This window comes from Pipistrellus kuhlii, unplaced genomic scaffold (assembly GCF_014108245.1).
Source record: "Pipistrellus kuhlii isolate mPipKuh1 unplaced genomic scaffold, mPipKuh1.p scaffold_m20_p_39, whole genome shotgun sequence".
Lineage (NCBI taxonomy): Eukaryota > Metazoa > Chordata > Mammalia > Chiroptera > Vespertilionidae > Pipistrellus > Pipistrellus kuhlii.
The window spans coordinates 4,152,877-4,172,196 of NW_023425539.1; the positions used below are offsets into that span (position 1 = coordinate 4,152,877).

The 19,320-nt window shown below is 39.3% G+C and overlaps 1 protein-coding gene across 2 annotated transcripts in view; it reads right to left on the reverse strand.

Moving 5' to 3' along the window:
- Positions 1 to 19,320, reverse strand: part of NLK (nemo like kinase) — a 123,166-nt gene that overhangs the window by 4,993 nt on the left and 98,853 nt on the right. For both annotated transcript variants that reach the window (XR_004982753.2, XM_036408546.2), the window contains exons 6-9: positions 17,600 to 17,809; positions 14,037 to 14,138; positions 4,681 to 4,767; positions 879 to 1,077 (exon numbers count right to left, since the gene is read on the reverse strand). Coding sequence is in view for 1 of the 2 variants with exons in the window: in XM_036408546.2 (XP_036264439.1) it covers positions 879 to 1,077; positions 4,681 to 4,767; positions 14,037 to 14,138; positions 17,600 to 17,809 (598 nt within the window). In the remaining variant the exon portion in view is untranslated. The remainder of the gene's footprint in view (positions 1 to 878; positions 1,078 to 4,680; positions 4,768 to 14,036; positions 14,139 to 17,599; positions 17,810 to 19,320) is intronic.

Consider the following 19,320-nt stretch of genomic DNA (forward strand, 5'->3'; position numbering starts at 1 on the left):
CTGTGGAGAAAACAAACACACAAGGCATGCCAATTTGCAGGTCTGGGAGCAGCGGGTTCTCAGCTAACACTAGCCAGCGTCAGAACAGCGTTTCCTACTTGTTTAGTTAAATCAGACACACGTCATCTGTCAGGCTGACTCCAGCAGAACTTCCCTGAAACCAAATGACAGGTGCTACTAAACACAGGCAAAGCCCACAAAGCACCTTCCGCTGGGTGGACATCCCATCTGTGGGAGGAGTAAAATGGTCTATAAATTTGAGAGCTGACTCCACAGGGTTTGGCGTGAACTCTTGTAAATTGCTGGTAATTGCCACCTTATTGAAAATCCCTAAAACACCTTGAAGGTTAGGTAAAGTTTTGGGCTGGTTTCTTCGGGAACTACTCTCTCTAAAATGCCCAACAGCAGACACTCAAATCATTCAGAATTTTGGATGTATAAACCCCGACCCCATCCCAACAGGAGGTGGTGTCAGGAAATATAACGAGTCGACTAGCGGAAATTTCCTTCTCTTGTCATCATCCATAGAATGATTCCTTGGTGGATATTTATCTTGTTTAAAACTTTGCATGTTATACATCCAAGATGTATTCAATTAATTACACTCAATGAATACATATTAACTATATTGAGTCATACTCATCAAGTAAGTTAGCTTTGAAAACAAGAACACAATGTTTATTCCTCTGCCTGTTCTTGCCCTGGATGCAGTACTAAGTGGGCGTTTTTATCACACCCACAGCTCTCACGGTACACGCTCCGAATGGAGCGCTGTACGCGAGGCTGTAACAGACCTAGGAGATGGCAGCTCTTCAGGGCCACGCTAAGAAAACGTTACTAGCAATCCTGCCAGGCCGAAGGCCAAAAATGACACTCACCTTTAACCTGTCGAACAGAACTGAGGTTCTTCTCAAAAGTGTCATCAAATTTGGGGTTGGTGACAGGCTCGAAGTCATTGGTATAAACTCTCCCGGTAGAGGTGGAAAAGCAACATTTACACATACACGTGTGATACCGCAGTCGCCCTTCATCTAGGTAGGGGTGGGCTAAGGCATCCTTAGCGGATATTCTTTTGGACTGAAATCAAATTTAGAGACCAGCACATCAACACTACAGATAAACACGACTGTCCACACAGGATCTTTCTCAAGGCACAGTAACTGCTTATACTTTACGGTACATCCTGTGTAAAGAGGGATAACTGAAGTCAGAGTGGGCAATGCAGCAGTCAGAGGGAGTATGAGTGACTTTCTGCTGAGATCCCAAAGAATTGCTACCTCAAAATAAATGTATGTAGTGCCCAAAATTACAAATATCATGACATTTAAATATGTAATGCTTTGGAGGGGAGAATTTTAAATTTTATTTTTTAAATAAATTTTTATTGATTTCAGAGAGGAAAGGAGAGGGAGACATAGAAACATCAATGATGAGAGAGAATCATTGATCAGCTGCCTTCTTCACGCCCTACATGAGGGATCGAGCTGCAGCCTGGCATGTGCCCCTGCAGAAATGAACCTGGGACCCTAGTCCACAGGCTGACACTCTGTCCACTGAGCCAAATCAGCGAGGGCGGAAGTTTACATTTTAAATAGCAGTTATATTTTCTAAACATGTCTCAGCATCTAGAAGCGATGTGATCAAGGTGGCAATTTTACAAAGCTGCTTGAAAATTTAATTCTCTTGGAATGCCAAATCAACCTAGGGTATCTGAAGCTGCTGGAGTTAGGCAGCAGGTAACGGCCTGAATGCCATGTTTTACTCTCCAGCTCACTCTGAATATCAGCAGCCTGCTGTTTCCTGACACCTCAGATCAGAATACGTAACATACTAGTTTCAGGTTGATAAACCATACACTTTTAATTTCTCCATTAAAAAAAATCCTTCCTTTGAGCTCAGTGGACATATAAATACTACCAAGTGACAGAAAGTGAATCCTAAAGGATTTAAGGACAGGCTCAAGAGCAGAGAATAGAATAAATACTGACACTCTGCCCTACATGCAAGATGATCAAGCACTTCACATACTATGATTAAGAAAGAAAAAAAGAAAAGAAAAAGAAAGCCATTTTGCACTCCAACCAAACAACAACAACAAAAAAACCCATAAAAAACAAACAAAAAATCCCAGGTCATTCTGACTAGTTCTGGTCCCCTCAAATAAAGAAATGTTAACTATTTCCCATAAACCCAGATTCCCCCAAAACATTTTAATCTCTTATTTTTTTTTTTTTTGCTGTGCTGCTGCTAAAAGGCATGTCATGCCCTTCCAGGACAGGATAATCGCAAGTGAAAGGTGCTGTCTCTCCACCATGAGCAGACAAATGTAGATTTGACAATCTTGGCTCTGGCTTTGCTCCTGTTTTGTACTTGGTGACCCAGCTGAATGGATTCACTGGTCCTTTTAGCAAGTAAACTTTCTCTTTTTTACTAAATAAATCCAGCTACTCCTGGAGGTTGCACTGGAATAAAGGTCTACTGTCAGACCCAGCTGGCATGGCTCAGTGGTTGAGCGTTGACCTATGAACCAGGATGCTGCTGCTTTGATTCCCAGTCAGAGCACATGCCTGGGTTTCAGGCTTGATCCCCAGTGTGGAGTGTGCAGGAGGCAGCCGATCCATGCTTCTCTCTCATCACTGATGTTTCTCTCTCTCCCTTCCTCTCCAAAAGCAATAAAAATATATTTTAAAAAAAGAGGCCGGGACCGGTTTGGCTCAATGGATAGAGTGTTGGCTTGGGGACTGAAGGGTCCCGGGTTCGATTCTGGTCAAGGGCATGTACCTTGGTTGCGGGCACATCCCCAGTAGGGGGTGTGCAAGAGGCAGCTGAGCGATGATTCTCTCTCATCGATGTTTCTAACTCTATCCCTCTGCCTTCCTCTCTGTAAAAAGTTAATAAAATATATTAAAAAGAAAAAAAAAAAAGAGTCGGTTCTCTTTACCAGATAACTCTTACTTTCCTCTTATAAAGATAATTAATTGTAAATATGATATAAAAAATTTCATTTACTGCCGTAGCTGGTTTGGCTCAGTGGATAAAGTATTGGCTTGCAGACTGAAGGGGTCCAGGTTCGATTCCAGTCAAGGGTACATGCCCAAGTTGCTGGCTCAATCCCCAACAGGGGCTGTGCAGGAGGCAGCTGAATGATGATTCTCTCATCATTGATGCTTCTATCTCTCTCTCACTCTCCCTTTCTGAAATCATAAAAAAAATAAATTTTAAAAAAGTTTCATTTATTTAGGTGTGACAATCCCACTATTGAGGAATAAGGACTACCTTTCACATAGAACTGATGTCTAACAGGCCTCCCAGGATAATATGTGTGGTATCTGCTCTACAGCTTTGGACCCTTCAGCCTTAAGGTTGTAAAGTCTGAGTTTGGGCAGGTCAGGAGCCTTAATAAACATGGGCTCTCTGAGAAAGAGGATACCTTACAGACATAAGTACCGCAGCAAAACCTAGCACAGATGGATCACATGGTTTTGGTTACTAATCTCAACAGAACTAATAAAGAACACAAGATATTTCTGATGCATGTAAGGAAATTTTAACCCCAGGGCCTTTATACCCTTTGAAGGACAGACAGAAATTACCTCTGAAGCTAGAAGTTTATGTGGCTCTAGTTTTGTTAACCATACAAAGGTTCTTTATATATTAATCAACGTCTTCTGTTAGCTATGTAGATAGACTTGCCAAATAAAACAAAATACCAAACTAATGATACTAAATCACTAGCTCACTGAGCAAGTTATGTTGGAACGGTCTTTAATGGCAGGAACTTGACCACAAGGAGGGACTGTGGAATTGAGAATGGCCACTTTGTCCTGCTTCTGTATTACTAAGCACCTCACAAAGTAACAAACAAACAAAAGGAAAACAAACAAATAAAAATCCACTATGCACCCTGAGATGTAACAAAAATAACTTGGTCACTGATTGGTTTTGGTCCCCAAATAATGAAACCTTTACTGTTTCTCACAAACCTGGACTCTTAACAAAACATTTTTATCCCTATTCTTTGTTATGCTGATGTCAAGATAGTTCTGACTTCTGTGGATTTGATTTTCATGTGAGACAGCTGCTGTTTTCTCATCACAAACAGACCAATGTAAACGTAGTAACTATTAATTTTGTGGGCATTCCCCCCCTTTAAATATCTGTGTTTTTTGTATTTGGTGACTTTCTTGTATTCTTAGCAAGTAAAATTTTCTTTTCCAAATGCTTTCATTTTTGAGTCTTCTTTGACAACAGTTATGGTACAGATATGAATAATAAATATTCTTTGGGTTAATGGATAAATGAGCTAAATTTTGTTCCAAAGAGTCAAGTCCAAAAATGGCATTTGGAAAAGCTACCATCGCAGCAACTTCTTATGCAATAAAATGGACAGATTTTTTCAAACAATGTTAAAATCTTTTTCTTCCTGATTTAAGTTGCTGCCAAACTCCTTTTACAAATAGAGATAAATAAAACTGGTACAATTCTTCATCTCTCTTCCCCCTCAGCTCTCAGGTGCTAATAATCAAACTTCTGTATGATGAGTGAGCATGATACATGTGAAACAGGGGACTAAAGGTTATCTTTTGCAAAGTCATTATTTACACTGTCCAGTTCTGATGTTTTTCTTAGAACACATGTATTTTTAATTCATTACAAAGTATAAAAACAAAGACTACTTACTGGATCAAAGACCAACATCCTGCAAAGGAGATGAACAGCTTCATGTGTAGCCTGACTAGACAGGGTATAAAGTACAGGAAGAGATGGCTGTGAAAAAATAAAGAATTCAAATATGTAAAGGAGTTTAAGTAGATATGCAGTATAGCTAATTTATGGCAAGGTAAGTACCCAGCTCAAAAAATGTATGCACATAAGTAACAACTCAAAGAGAAGGAGTACTCCCCTGTAACCAGTCTTCAAAAACAACTGTCACTGACTCCCAGTAGCGTATTTTATATTGCATGATTACCCACTGGAGGTTAGAGCACAAACGAGCCTAGGAAAATGAAAGCTAGCTTTGTAACTATGGAGCTCCTGTTAGCCTTATACTGCAAATGCTTTAGTATTAGCCTTATACTGTAAATGCCTCAGCAGGAAGAGAAGAGACGCCTAGGAGTGAGAGAAAAAAGGATTTAATACCTTGGCCACATACAAACTTAAGCATGTAAACTGTGCAAAAAGTAAGCATGTGAACTATGTCTTATGGCAACATTACCATAAAGCTGCTAAAACACTAGTCCTAAAGGAGATGTGAAAAGAATTTTCTCAGAACGTGCACCAATGTTTGCACTGGGTGCACCTATTTTGCCTTTACCCCCTGATTTCTCATTCAATAACTGTCTTTTGTAAGTAGCATGCATGTCCAGATGCCAAGATGTAACCTCCTTGCATTGATGCAGGGAGCTGGCTTTTAGGACCTGAAAAGCCACAGAGCTTGTAAAGCTCCTATTTCACAGCTTGGAGAGTTGGGGACAGAGCATCACTGCTCTTTCTGTCACACAAACAACATTAAAAGTTCTCGTCAGATCTCAATCACAGCCCCAGAGTCTTGTTACAAGATTTACATGTCTATCTCCTTCCAACAAAGCCACACAGGAAAATCCAACAAGAACAAGACACCCTGGAACCATCAGAAGGTAATTATTCAACTTACAGAGAAGTTTTCTTCAGGATCAACGAGTCATAGCAATAAGGGGAGATGGGGGTTCTAGTTCACTAACGAATTAGATAAATCAACATGTCTGAATCTCAGTATTCTTAAGTATTAAACGAGAAGGTTGGACTAAATGATCTCTTCAGTTTACTTTAGTGTGAGACTTGATAGGACTACCACAGATAAAAAGTATTATGTACACGGAACACACAGATAGTTGATTTTCACGTATTTCCAGACCAATTTATTATCCCTTGGTGCATTTACATGTTTGTAGGTAGAGAAGTATTGTTAAAAATTATGTACGTCTATGTAACTCTGAAATTATCTGTATTAGTCAAGATAAGGGGGATGGAGTGGAGAGTATTAAGGAAGAGTTTTAACTTACAACTTAATTTATATGTATTTTTCCCTAATAATTTTTTTATTGTGTGAAATTAAGTAACTTGATATTCCTAAAAGATTTGGATTCTTGGTTTGACTGTGAATAGCTGTCCTCTTCTTCACTGGCTGTGCAAGTTGGCAGCCAAATTCCAGCCAATTCTTACTACAATAATTCTGATTATCTCACCATCTGCAACTCTTTCCTTTTCAGTCCTCAAATGAATCTACACCTCATGCTATTTAAAAAAAATATATATTTTATTGATTTTTTACAGAGAGGAAGGGAGATAGAGAACTAGAAACGCCGATGAGAGAGAAACATCGACCAGCTGTTTGGGGATGTGCCCGCAACCAACGTATTAGGTCTAGTAATAATTAATGTCGTTTCCTAATACTTTTTAAAATCGAATTTAAACAATACAACAAAATTTAATCAACAATATAGTTGCCGTTGTTTTCTACTACTTGTGCCCAACACTCAGGAAGCATTTTAATCCCTCTGTTGTAAAATTCTTGTTATTTTGATGCAAAAAATTCGGTCAATGCATTTTTGAGGCATTCTTCATTATTAAATTTTTTTCCAAGAAGAAAGTTTTGCAAAGAACGAAACAAATGGTAATCGGAAGGGGCAATATCAGGAGAATATGCAGGTTGAGGGAGAACTACCCATTCCACTGGCGCAGTTTTTCAGCAGTGATTCTTGCAGTATGCGGTCGTGCATTATCGTGGTGAAGACTTACGCCCTTCCGATTAATCAGCACGGGTTCTTTTTCTCTTAAAGCTTGGGCTAACCTTTCCAATTGAGCACTATACACTGCACTTGTAATGGTTTGGTTAGATGGTAAAAGTTCATAATGAAGAATTCCTTTAAAATTCCACCAAACACACAACATCACTTTTTTCGCATGCAAGTCAGGTTTTGGCGTGGGCTGCGGAGCCTCATTTTTGTCCAACCATTGAGGCCGCCTTTTCAAATTAACATACAGCACCCATTTTTCATCTCCGGTAACAATTTGCTCTAAAAACGGCAAACGGTTTTGACGAGAGAGGAGCGAACTGCAAATTGTGACTCTCTGATTACGGTTGTTGTCAGTCAACTCATGAGGAACCCATTTTCCAAACTTTTGGACTTTGCCAAGTGCATGCAATTGATTGGAAATTGTTTTTTGTGAACAATTTAAAGTTGTCGCAAGCTCTTGTTGGGTAATTTGAGGATTCTGCACCAAAAGAGCTTGAAGAGCTTCTTGATCAAAATTGGACACACGGCCTCAACCACTCTTGTCATCTAACGAAAAATTTCCCTCGCGAAATTTCTCAAACCAACGCTGGCATTTTCTGGCGCTAACTGCATCTTGACCAAGAGCACTACAGATGTTTTTTGCAGCCTCACTTGCTTTTCTTCCTAATTGGAACTCGTAAAGCATGCAGTGCCAAATATGCTCTTCATCCGCCACCTTCTTAGCCCTAGTTTTGCAACAAAAACCAAACCAAACACAAACTTTTTCAAGCAAAACTTGTTAATTGCACTTCACATGTTCTGTAGACACGTGTTTGAAGGTTATGTCAATACAAGTCAACGCCAAGCAAGATTTTAAACGAATGTTAAAAAACGACATTAATTATTACTAGACCCGATACATGCCCTTGACTGGAATCGAACCTGGGACCTTTCAGTCCGCAGACAGACGCTCTACCGCTGAGCCAAATTGGTTTCGGTTCATACTATTTTTGTGGAAGAGGTATGTTATAGTTCAGGGAAGGGAATAGTGGGTTCTAATTCTAACTCTGCTATCACTAGATGTGGGTAAGTCACTGGACCTTGGCTTTCTCATCTATTAGGCTGCACCAGCACAGACCTGCCTACCGAAATCACTGCTACATCTAACATTCACCAAATCCCAGGTCCCGGGCTAGGTGTTAGGACAACTAAGATGAGTAACATTTCTCTGATGGGCAAGAAAAACATAACCAAGTAGGTCAGAAGCCACTAATTGGAGGATAGAGAAGAAATTAGAAGGCAAAATTTATTTATTTTTAAAATATATTTTATTGATTTTTTACAGAGAGGAAGAGAGGAATAGAGAGTTAGAAACATCGAAGAGAGAGTCATCGATCAGCTGCCTCTTTGCACATCCCCTTACTGGGAATGTGCCCCCAACCGAGGAACATGCCCTTGACCGGAATCGAACCCGGGACCTTTCAGTCTGCAGGCCGAAACTCTAACCACTGAGCCAAACCGGTTTCGGCGAGAAGGCAAAATTTATAAGATTTGAGTTTACCTGGATATGAGACGTGGGGTTTATGAACAGTCAATGAGAAGATGTTAAGGTTACCTGAAATTTAAACAACCCTCACACCTCAAACTATTTTTCTTCACAAAAGTATATTCCAACAAATACACTAAAAATAAGGCTACATTTAATTTCAGCCTAGAACAGTCATATTATATGCCTTCTCCTTTTTTGGGTTTATATTCATATTGAAAAGAGGCACAGAGCCTGGCCACATGGCTCAGTGGTTGAGTGTTGACTTCTGAACCAGGAGGTTCAGATTCCCGGCCAGTTCACATGCCTAGATTGTGGGCTTGATCTGCAGTGTGTGGCATGCAGAAGGCAGCCGATCAATGGTTCTCTCTCAGCATTGATGTTTCTCTCTCTCTTCCTTTCTGAAGTCAATAAAATACATTGAGAGAGAGAGAGAGAGAGAGAGAGAGAGAGAGAGAGAGAGAGAGAGAGAGAGAGAGAGAGAGAGAGAGAGTCAGTCTAATCACTAAAAAAAAAAAAAAAAAAAAAGGCACAGAGCCGAAACCGGTTTGGCTCAGTGAATAGAGCGTCAGCATGCTGACTGAAGGGTCCTGGGTTCCATTCCCGTCAGGGGCATGTGTCTTAGGTGCGGGTACATCCCCAGTGGGGAATGTGCAGGAGGAAGCTGATGGATGTTTCTCATCCATGTTTCTGACTATCCCTCTCTCTTCCTCTCTGTGAAAAATCAATAAAAGAAGAGACAGAGAGAAAGAACAGTCAGTTCAGTCATCCCAATACTTCTCCAGTAAGAAAAACACTAATAATTTAGCTCTTAGCACTGGCTCCACAGGAAAAATATAAAGTTAGAGATGCTGCATTTCTGTTCTTAAAAACGTTTTTATTGATTTTAGAGAGAAAGAGAAAGGCAGGAGGAAACAGAGAGAAAAACACCGATGTAAGAGAGAAACACTGATCAGTTGCCTTCTTTATGCACTCCAATCTGGGTGTGTGCCCTGACCAGGAATTGAACAGGTAACCTTGCTCAACCAACTGAGCCACACCAGAGGTTGAGATGCTGCATTTCTAATTCAATTTACCTCCCTCCAACTCACTAGCCATTATGGCTGAAACCAATTTGGCCCACGTTATAGAACCAGACAAGTTTATATTTTTCATCAAGTACTGGAATTACTTGAATAAGAGAAAAAATAGAATGCTTACAAATATGCCCTATCTCATTGGGAAAAAAGTTTATGCTAATTTCCCTAACATTTACACTTATTACTTTTCTCCCCTTTTAAAATATATCAGTCCATTTTCTGTTTGTTTTGCAAGTTTATAAGTCACCTAGCAATGCAGGAGTGAGTAGGTGCCAGTGAGTGGGGACAGGAAGAGTTATAAAAAGTGCTCTACTAATGACTGATTGACAGTGAAATGAAGCAAGGATGGGCTTCTGGAACTGGGTGAGAGGCCCTAAATGGATAAACCACAGTCATCATAAGCCAACTGCAGAGTGCTGGTCCCTGGAATCAAGTCAGCGTGGCTGTGTGAGTCCTGTTAGATGTCCCTGTTAGTTTTCACCCGGCAGCAAAGAAGCTGTTATTGTCAGTCAGCAATGTTAACTGAGGATGCACAATGCGCAGCGCATGCCAGTAAGCACTTTGGGGTTATAGAGAAGAAACTCCAAACTGAAAAATAGTAAGTTTGAACTGAATGAACTCTCTAACATACTCTGATTCTAGCAAATGTAAGGTAAGACAGGATCATTTTAACTTCAGTGAAAATATATCTATTTCTGACACAATTAGCTGGGAACAATCTGAGAAAAAAAGAAAACCTTATTAATGATGAACAAAAGGATTAAATTAAATTAGACTTTTCAGTTCTACCCACAGGTCAGTGCCTCAACAAATATCTACCTTACCAGATACTGATGTAGGCTGTGGAAGCTAAGATTCTCTTCATCCAAGATTCTGAGTTGTAGAAAAGTGACAATAAATAAAACACACTGTACAGCCCTAGCTGGTCTGGGTCAGTGGGTAGAGCATCGACTTGTGGACTAAAGGGTCCTGGGTTCAGTTCCAGTCAAGGGCACATACTTCATTCCAGGATCGATCCCCAGTAGGGGGTGAGCATGAGGCAGCCGATCAATGATTCTCTCATCATTGATGTTTCTATCTCCCTCTCTAAAATTAATAAAAAATGTATTTAAAAAACAAAACATACAACACCGTGCAGTGTTTTTGTCTACCCAGCATTCCCTGACCTTTAGGGAACTATTCTCTTCTCACTCTCAAGTGGTTTGGGTGGCCTGGATTTCAATCTCCCAACTCCAAGGATGGCACGTGACCCAGGCCTGGACAACCAAATGATATATTTGCCTGAGCATCATCACTGGCTCCAGGATAAGTACATGGTCTAAAAAATAAAAAATGTAAGGGACATGGAATGGCTAATCCAACACATACCCCAATCCTCTTCTCCCTTATTTACCTTCATTATATGAGATAGAAAATTCTCATTTTTTAAGCCTGTCTTGCATCTGGGAGGGCACATATCACACAGTTCTGGAAAATGACATATAAGCAAAAGTTCGTTAGGCAGGCTTCTTGGAAAACTTTGCTTTCCTGACAAAAGGGACAGAGACTGCTAGTCCTCCCTCTTTCCTTCTTTTACTTGCTCTGAAAGTGGATATGATTTCTGGATAAGCTACAGCTATTTTGTGATCCGCGGCGATAAGTGAGACAGTATGAAGTCAACATTCTAAAGATGGCAGAGGAGAAAGAAAGGAAAAAACTAGATCCTCGATGACATAATTGAGCTGCTGTATCAGATCTAGACTGCCTACCACTGAAATTGATGAGGAAAAAAATGAATTATTTCTTTGAACTACTGTAAACAAGATTTTCTATTACTTATAATCAAACAATTTATAACTAAATCAGAGAATTTCCAAATATTATTTCTGGGTCTATTTGGAAAAGCTCTTTCCCAAATGACTGATATGCTAGTAGAACATAGGCCAGGACTATTGGGTCCATTTTTACAAACATATGAGGGAAAGACTGTCTGAAAATGAAGCCAGCACACAGAAAAACAGAGAAGAGAAGAGAGTCAGATTCCTGGTTTGGAACATCACTTGACTACCTGAATCCAGCAGGGACTGAAGTCAGCTGTAGCTCAAGACTTTTCAGTTACATGAGCCAGTAAGGCCCTTCCCAGCACTGGTTAAAAGTCCTCTAAAGATCTGTGAAAAGCATATCTGACTTTTGAGCAGAAATGGTTTCCGTAGTTTTTACTCCACCAGTCTTCACTTCTAAATGAAAATATTTTCATCTCAAGACTAGCCAGAGCCATCCCCAACTTTTACCATGGTGCGCTCTCTCTCATATATTGATATATATATTTTTTTTTTACAGAGAGGAAGAGAGAGGGATAGAGTTAGAAACATCGATGAGAGAGAATCATCGATCAGCTGCCTCTTGCACACCCCTCATTGGGGATGTGCCCGCAACCAAGATACATGCCCTTGACCGGAATCGAACCTGGGACTTTTCAGCCTGCAGGCCAACGCTCTATCCACTGAGCCAAACCGGTTTCAGCACCATGGTGCTCTCTTAATGCCATCACTAAACTTAGTGATAAGCAAAATGTCAAACTCTAAGAGGCATTACTGTTATGAAGCCAATTCATGTAAAAATGTGTAAGAAAGAATTCTGCTAAAACTCTTAAACTATTTAACAAGTTACATTTTCCTTTTTTCAACCCTTTGTTTTAGATAATAATGACATTCACTATTTTTTTTATTTAATTTAAAGTTCTAGGTTTTTACAACTAACAGATTTTTAAAATCAGTAATACAAAAAAGGACTTATTTGTCAGGAATTCTCAAAGGAGTGCAGTGACTTTTGGTGCAGTAAGTTATATTTTTGAGCTGTTCAGGAAGCAGGCGGGAAATTCCTTAGGAAGTCTGGTTCTCTTGGTTGCTGTTTAGTAACTCTGATACACAGGATGAATTAACTGGCAACCACTAGCAATAGTTAAAATCTGACCAAAAGAGGTCAGTAAAACAGGAAAACTATTTTGCTATTTCCAAGGACACATTTACCATGAGGTACTAATAAAATAGTTTAATATTCCTGATATTGGCTAATATATAAAACATAATAGATCTTTTTAGTTCCTTCTAATAATATGGAACCTTCCTGTGGGTTAAGACTTACTGTTCTCTTCTAAAGAAATTAGGGCCTCAAATTATGTCATAGTTTACTTAGAGAGTTACAGAGGCAGTAGCAGTGAGCCAGCTGGGCTGTGCAGGCTCAGAAAGCAGGCTTCAGAGGCAAAAGAAGGGCCCTTGGAGCTTAGGAGAGGGAGAGGGAAAGGTAATGCACCTGGGGAAGGGACATGGGAGGGGGAAGGAGGTGTGCTCTTGTGCTCCCAGAGGGACAGGTGAGGGAGAACGCACCAGGCAGGGGCTATATAAAATACCAGCATCTACAACCCTATTTACTGGTTTGGGCTGGTTTTACTCATTGCCTTTGTGTCTGTGCATCTGCTTGTGAGTTAGTGGCAAGAGTGCAATAGACACAGCTTCACATTCACAGCTGCATTAAGAAATACGAGGTATTTTGGTTCAGTATTTGGAAAGGACATTCTGATATATAAGTATTAGGTTATGGCACTGAGGTTAAAGCTCCACCCTTACTAACTTTTACCAGACACATCAAAAAACCAAAACACAAAAATACCAGGGATCATTTATTAGCAAGGGCACTACAAAAATACTTTCTTTCTCCTATAGCATTAGAAATTACTGTATTTTATTGCATCTAACATTTTCTTACTTACAAACAAATGATATACAGGATAAATAAAACTTACAAGTGATATGGTGGTTTTTAAAAAATGTATTTTAGAGAGAGAGAAAGGGAGAAGAGGAGAGAGAAAAATTGATGTGAGTGGAACACTGATCAGCTGCCTCCTGCAGCCCCCTACGTGAGATCTAGCCCAAAATCTGGGCATGTGCCCTGACTTGGAATCGAACCACCAACCTTTCTTTCTTTTTTTTTTTTTTAAATATATTTTATTGATTTTGTACAGAGAGGAAGGGAGAGAGGTAGAGAGTTAGAAACATCGATGAGAGAAAGACATCGATCAGCTGCCTCTTGCACACCCCCTACTGGAGATATGCCCACAACCAAGGTACATGCCCTTGACTGGAATCGAACCCGGGACCCTTCAGTCCCCAAGCCGACCCTCTATCCATTGAGCCAAACCGCTCTCGGCCCACCAACCTTTCGGCACATGGGATGACACCTAACTAACTGAGGCACCTCAGGCAGGGCTACACGTAATGTTTTTGTTTAAAAATTCTCACTTCAGCCCTGACAGGTTTGGCTCAGTGGCTAGAGAATATCAATCTGTGGACCGAAGTATCACGATTTTGATTCTCAGCCAAAGGGCATGTACCTCGGTTATAGGTTTGGTTCTCCCCTCGCCCTTCTTGGGGCACAAGTGGGAGGCAACCTATTGATGTCAATGTTTCTCTCTCTTGCTCTCTCCCCGTCCTCTCCCTCTTATCCCCTCTCTCTCTCTAAAAAAAAAAAAAAAAAAAAAAAAAAACAATGGAAAAAATATCCTCGGGTGAGGATTAAAAAAAAATAAATTAAAAAAATCTAACTTCATTATTCTGTTGGAAGGAAAATCCTGCTCAAAGAGAGGGTTACCAAATTCAGATCCCTTCCTTCTCCTTTTACCTGTTTATGAGGACCCCTGAGTATGTGTGCCTTAGCGCCTTCACAAGCCGTCCTCATTGCTTCCAGTGATGGTGTGCCCAAGAGATCCGTGATCAAATCCAACTATAAGGAAACACGAAATACATGGGTAGTAAGCTCATGAAAACAACTTTTTATTAGTGATGAGGATGAAATTTGGGGAAATAAACCTAAGACAAATTACCCAATAGGAGCTCCTATTTTTACTTTTTGGACTATTAAAAACCCCTATAAAAATATTAGGGACCTATATGATAGGTTTATAGAAAACATGTTTTGGCAAACATAGCCTTCTGCAGCTGTAGTCATTTAGGAGTGTGCTTCTACCCCTGTGTCTTGATACCACAGCAGCTATGATCCTTGCACAGGATCTATGAACTGCTCTTTGGCTGATGGCTAATCACTATTATTTTCAAACGTTAATGAATAGATTCTGATGCTTCACATGGACTCAGGCTCATCAAGGAGCTAATCCACAGATCAGGCAGCTGAGATTTAGTAAATACTTAGAACATTCACACCTGAAATTAAAGCTAAGCCATCAATGTTTGAGGCAGCTATGCACCCCTTTATATTCTCATTATGCTAGAAATCTCTTACACTGACAGGAAACTGTGGTACTTAGAATCTAACTATGATGTCGAATAAGGCCTCATTTAGTTAACTGGGCACAATAAAAGAGACCAATAAAAACGGTCTTCTCACAAACAAGCCTTTGTATGTACCAAAGCACCTTCACAATTTTCTGTAGTGCTACAACTGTTCTAATCTCACAGCCTAATTAGCAATAACATTTCATTCCAATTCCTCCAAAATGGAAAATTCTTCCCTAGAGAATACTTCTTTTCCTGGTGCCAGATTTGTCAAATATAAAGCACCATTTCCTTCTGCACGCACCTGACCTGGGGGGTACCATCAGTATCCCTGCCCTCCGGGATAACGGAGGTATCTGCGTACACAAGTAAAGATCTCTATGCAAAGCTTTTTGGGAAAAGTATGTTGGTGGTACTTTTGGACCTCTGACAACTACCCTTAAAGGCAGAAGGAAATGACTGGTTCATGAAAACAAATGGATCCATTCAGAAAATTGTCTAAAATGGGTCAGATCCATGGATGAGAAATATTTTTATGAAGTTGCTGATATTACAAAACCTAGGCTATTTATTTCTCAAAAAATGCAAAGAAAATGCTACAGAAAATAACTACTTCCATTTAGAAATTAGAATCTTTTTCCACTTTAGACCTTGATATTTCACTCAAAAATACACTAATGGCCGAGACCGGTTTGGCTCAATGGATAGAGCGTCGGCTTGGGGACTGAAGGGCCCCGGGTTCGATTCCGGTCAAGGGCATATACCTTGGTTGCGGGCATATCCCCAGTAGGGGGTGTGCAAGAGGCAGCTGATCGATGACTCTCTCTCATCGATGTTTCTAACTCTCTCTCTCTCTCCCTTCCTCTCTGTACAAAATCAATAAAATATATTAAAAAAAAAAAAAATACACTAATGATAGATAGATAAATGAGAATTCTCCTTCAGTGGCTATGCCACACTGGCAAACTCAAGACCTATGCATTTCTCTAGAAAAGGAGATAATTTGCATCCCATCCCAGTTGCCTCACACTTTTCTTTAAATATTCTTTTCAGAAGCAGCCCATGACCTGGCAAGTTCCTTGTTTATCATATTACTTAAGCTTTTTTGTATGGCAGCTCCTCATGTCCAAATATAATGATAGTCTTTCAGGGAAGTCTATTAAACTTTACTTTCCAAAAATATTGATACTGTCAATAGTAATCAACATTAAATTATATATAAGTTTTCTGTTACTAGGATCAATTTTTAAGATGTAAACCTTAAAAAATTGACTTTGAATATGTGTAGAGAAATAAATTTAAATGTTGATCATAGCATATGCAGTTTCTAATGTATCAGTTAACGACTCTTTGTAGAAAGAGAATAAAAAAAAAAAGATTCCATTTTTGGTCAAGTACATGAATTATTTACAAAGATCCACAGTAGTCAGGGTGATCAAATTTTAACACACCCTTGCTCAAAACCTTCACATCGTTTCCCATCACACTTTGCAGAGAAGAAAAACCCAAAGCCTCATCAGGTTGCCGCGGCCAGGCTTCTCCGACCTCAGCGCCTACGTGCTCTTCCTTGAGGATGCCCCCAACATGCCACACCTGCTCCTGCCTCAGAAGCTCTATTATGCTGGTGTCCCTTTTCCTGGAAGACTCTTTCCCAGACCGTGCTTCTCTCATTTCACTTGGGTCACTCTCAATGTTATTTCCTCAGAGAATTCCTTAGTGCTGCTCTGCTCCATCGGCATTTTCTATCTCAACCTGGTTTAATTTTTTTTTTTTCAATCCTCACCTGAAAATATTTTCCCATTGATCTTTTAGAGTGTAGGAGAGAGGGAAAGACAGAGAAACAAGATGTGAGAAAAACATCGATTGGTTGCCTCCTGCACACATCCCGACCAGGGCCAGGGCCAGGGCGGAGGAGGAGCCTGCAACCAAGGTATGTGCCCTTGACCAGAATTGAACCCAGGACCCTTTGGTCCACCAGCCAATGCTTTATCCACTGAGCCAAACTGGCTAGGGCTGGTTTACTTTTTCTTCAAAGAATTTATCATTACTTGGGATTATTTATTTGTATACTTACTTAATTTCTGTATCATGAAAAAGTTTCACAAAGGCAGGAACTAACTTTGTCTTATTTACTGACACAATCCTGGCATCCTGGTATACCACCACCATTATGTTTCTTGAGTGCTTACTATATGCCAGGCCTTATTTTCAGCTTTACTATTTCATTTAATCTGTATAACAATCCTCAGAACAGTTTAACTTGGCCAAGATTTAATAGTTAGGTAGCAGAGCTAAGATCTGAACCCACCAATTTGATTCACAGCCTAAGCTCATCATTGTTACATTATTCTCAAACAAATAATACTGTTAAAATTTATGAACAAAAAATAATTAAAAATTATCCCAAGAAAATATGTGTAGTAATGAATTAGCTATAAAGGCAGACAATGAAAGCATTATGGTGCCCCAAAGCTACATTTTAATCAGCTCCTGATGTTTTCTGCCATACAGAAATATTTTAGCCCAATAATAAAGGTTAGAAATGTGTCTAAATGTTTAGATTTAAAGAAGCCAGCACTCAAAACTTATGTTCTAAGCATAAAGTGTAAGTACATTAAGCTACCAAATACATTTTCAAGTCAGACCTAGTCAGCCAAAGGAACAGAGGCCCTCCGACAACTGAAGATTATAGCTGTGCAAATTGTTACAGCAGGCTGCTGCTCGGCCCGAGCATGTAATAAAGTGAACCCCCCCCAACAGGCCCGAAAGTTATAAAATGATTCTCTCTGTAATCTGCAACTTCGTAACTTTCTGAATTGTAAGGGAACCTGAATATTCTAAAAGCAATTTAGACAGTACAATGAATAAGCCCAAGGCATATATGCAAGATAGTTTTTCTTTTAAGTCTGTTATTAGAATTGGAAGTTTCTGAAGCCTAAAGTGATATCATACTTGCTGAATGGGACTCTGTGCCTGAAACAGTATTCTTCGTCCTAGTAGTTCTGCAAAGATACATCCGACAGACCAGATGTCAATAGCATTGCTGTAGTGACGGCTGCCCATCAGGATTTCCGGAGCCCGGTAATACTGAGTAACAACTTCCTGAGTCATATGACGAGATTCATCTAATTCTTCCACTCTGGCCAATCCAAAATCACAAATCTAAATAGAAAAGATTTTCAAGATATTGTCAAACAGACAAATGGTAAAGCAAAACAAGACAACAAAAAGCCAAAATCTTGATAGATCTTTGAACTTTGAAAGTTTTCAGTTATATAGATAGAGAATATTTGTGTCAATATATAATTTGGAAAAGAGGAAAGAAAACTCTCAAATTTCCATATTTTTATATAAAATGATGTCTCTTAAAAGTAGGCTTCTCACCTTTAATGTTTTCAGTTGAAAACAACAAAAAAACCCTAGCTGAGTGAGTTTTTCTAATTTATTATAATACAGAAGCTAAGTTATCTATTTTCAAGGCTGGCTTATGGAGGAAGACATTATTTAAAAAGTATAACCTGAAGACTTCCTGAGCTCTGTTCACTATCATTATGGAATATATGTAGTAAAATTTCTTTAAAGCTTATATAGGTTTCAAATTGAATCCTGCTAAATATAGTTCGCAGGAGGTATTTTAGGAGTTCCATAACCACTGTACTTAAACTTCACGTGTATCTATTTAAAAGACTAATGCATACTCAAATGTGTGAGCATATAAAAAAGTAGTAAACTATATAATACCAGTTCTACTAGATTCATTCGTTTCTTCATGCCATAAATATTTAATTGAGTGCCTGTATGTTTTAGGCAGTATCCTAGAACCTGGAGACACAACAGTAAATGAGAAAGACTGGTTAATAAATATGCAGACCTAAAAATAAATCTTTTTTGGTTTTTCTTTTCAACTAAAAAGTATGCTGAGATTGCAAGGTGAGCTGTTAGTAAATAGTTGCAGTGCCAGCAACTTCTGCTTACTTTTAGAAATTAAGATTTTCTTGATACTGGGCAACCAAAACAAACAATGGGAGCATTGAGGATAAGAGAGTAATGGCCATCTAAGCTCCAGTGCTCCACTTATTAACTTTATGAGTCAATATTTTAAATGACAAAATAACACTTTTTCTAAGTTGTCTGTTTTCTAAGTTGAGGTCCTTGCATATGATTTTATTTGAAAAAAATAAAATACCATTACTTCAATGGAAACAAATTTTACACCTAATTTTTGGCAATTCTCTCTTTCTGTCTTCAATTTATTATGTCTGGTCCCATCAAATGAATTTGTATTTGTATATGGGGATATTCAAATACTATATAGGCTAGTGTTCAATAACACAGAATTTTAAAAACTCTATTGGTTGGCCATGAATTTTTATCATATTTTAAAAAACAAAACAGAAGCAAAGAACATATTTCCACTCTCCTATATCTTTTTTGTACTCACATTTAAAAAACAAACACCCCACCACCCACCCAACAAGAAGTGTTTTCTGTTATAAAGCAAGTCCTTTGGTAAAAATATCAGTCTGGCACCCTAGCCAGTGTGGCTCAGTTGATTGGGCATTTTCCTGTGCACTGAGAGGTGGCCAGTTCGATTCCTGGTCAGGGCACATGTCCGGGTTTCAGGCTTGCTCCCCCACTGGGGAGCGTGGGGAGACAGATGATTGGTGTTTCAC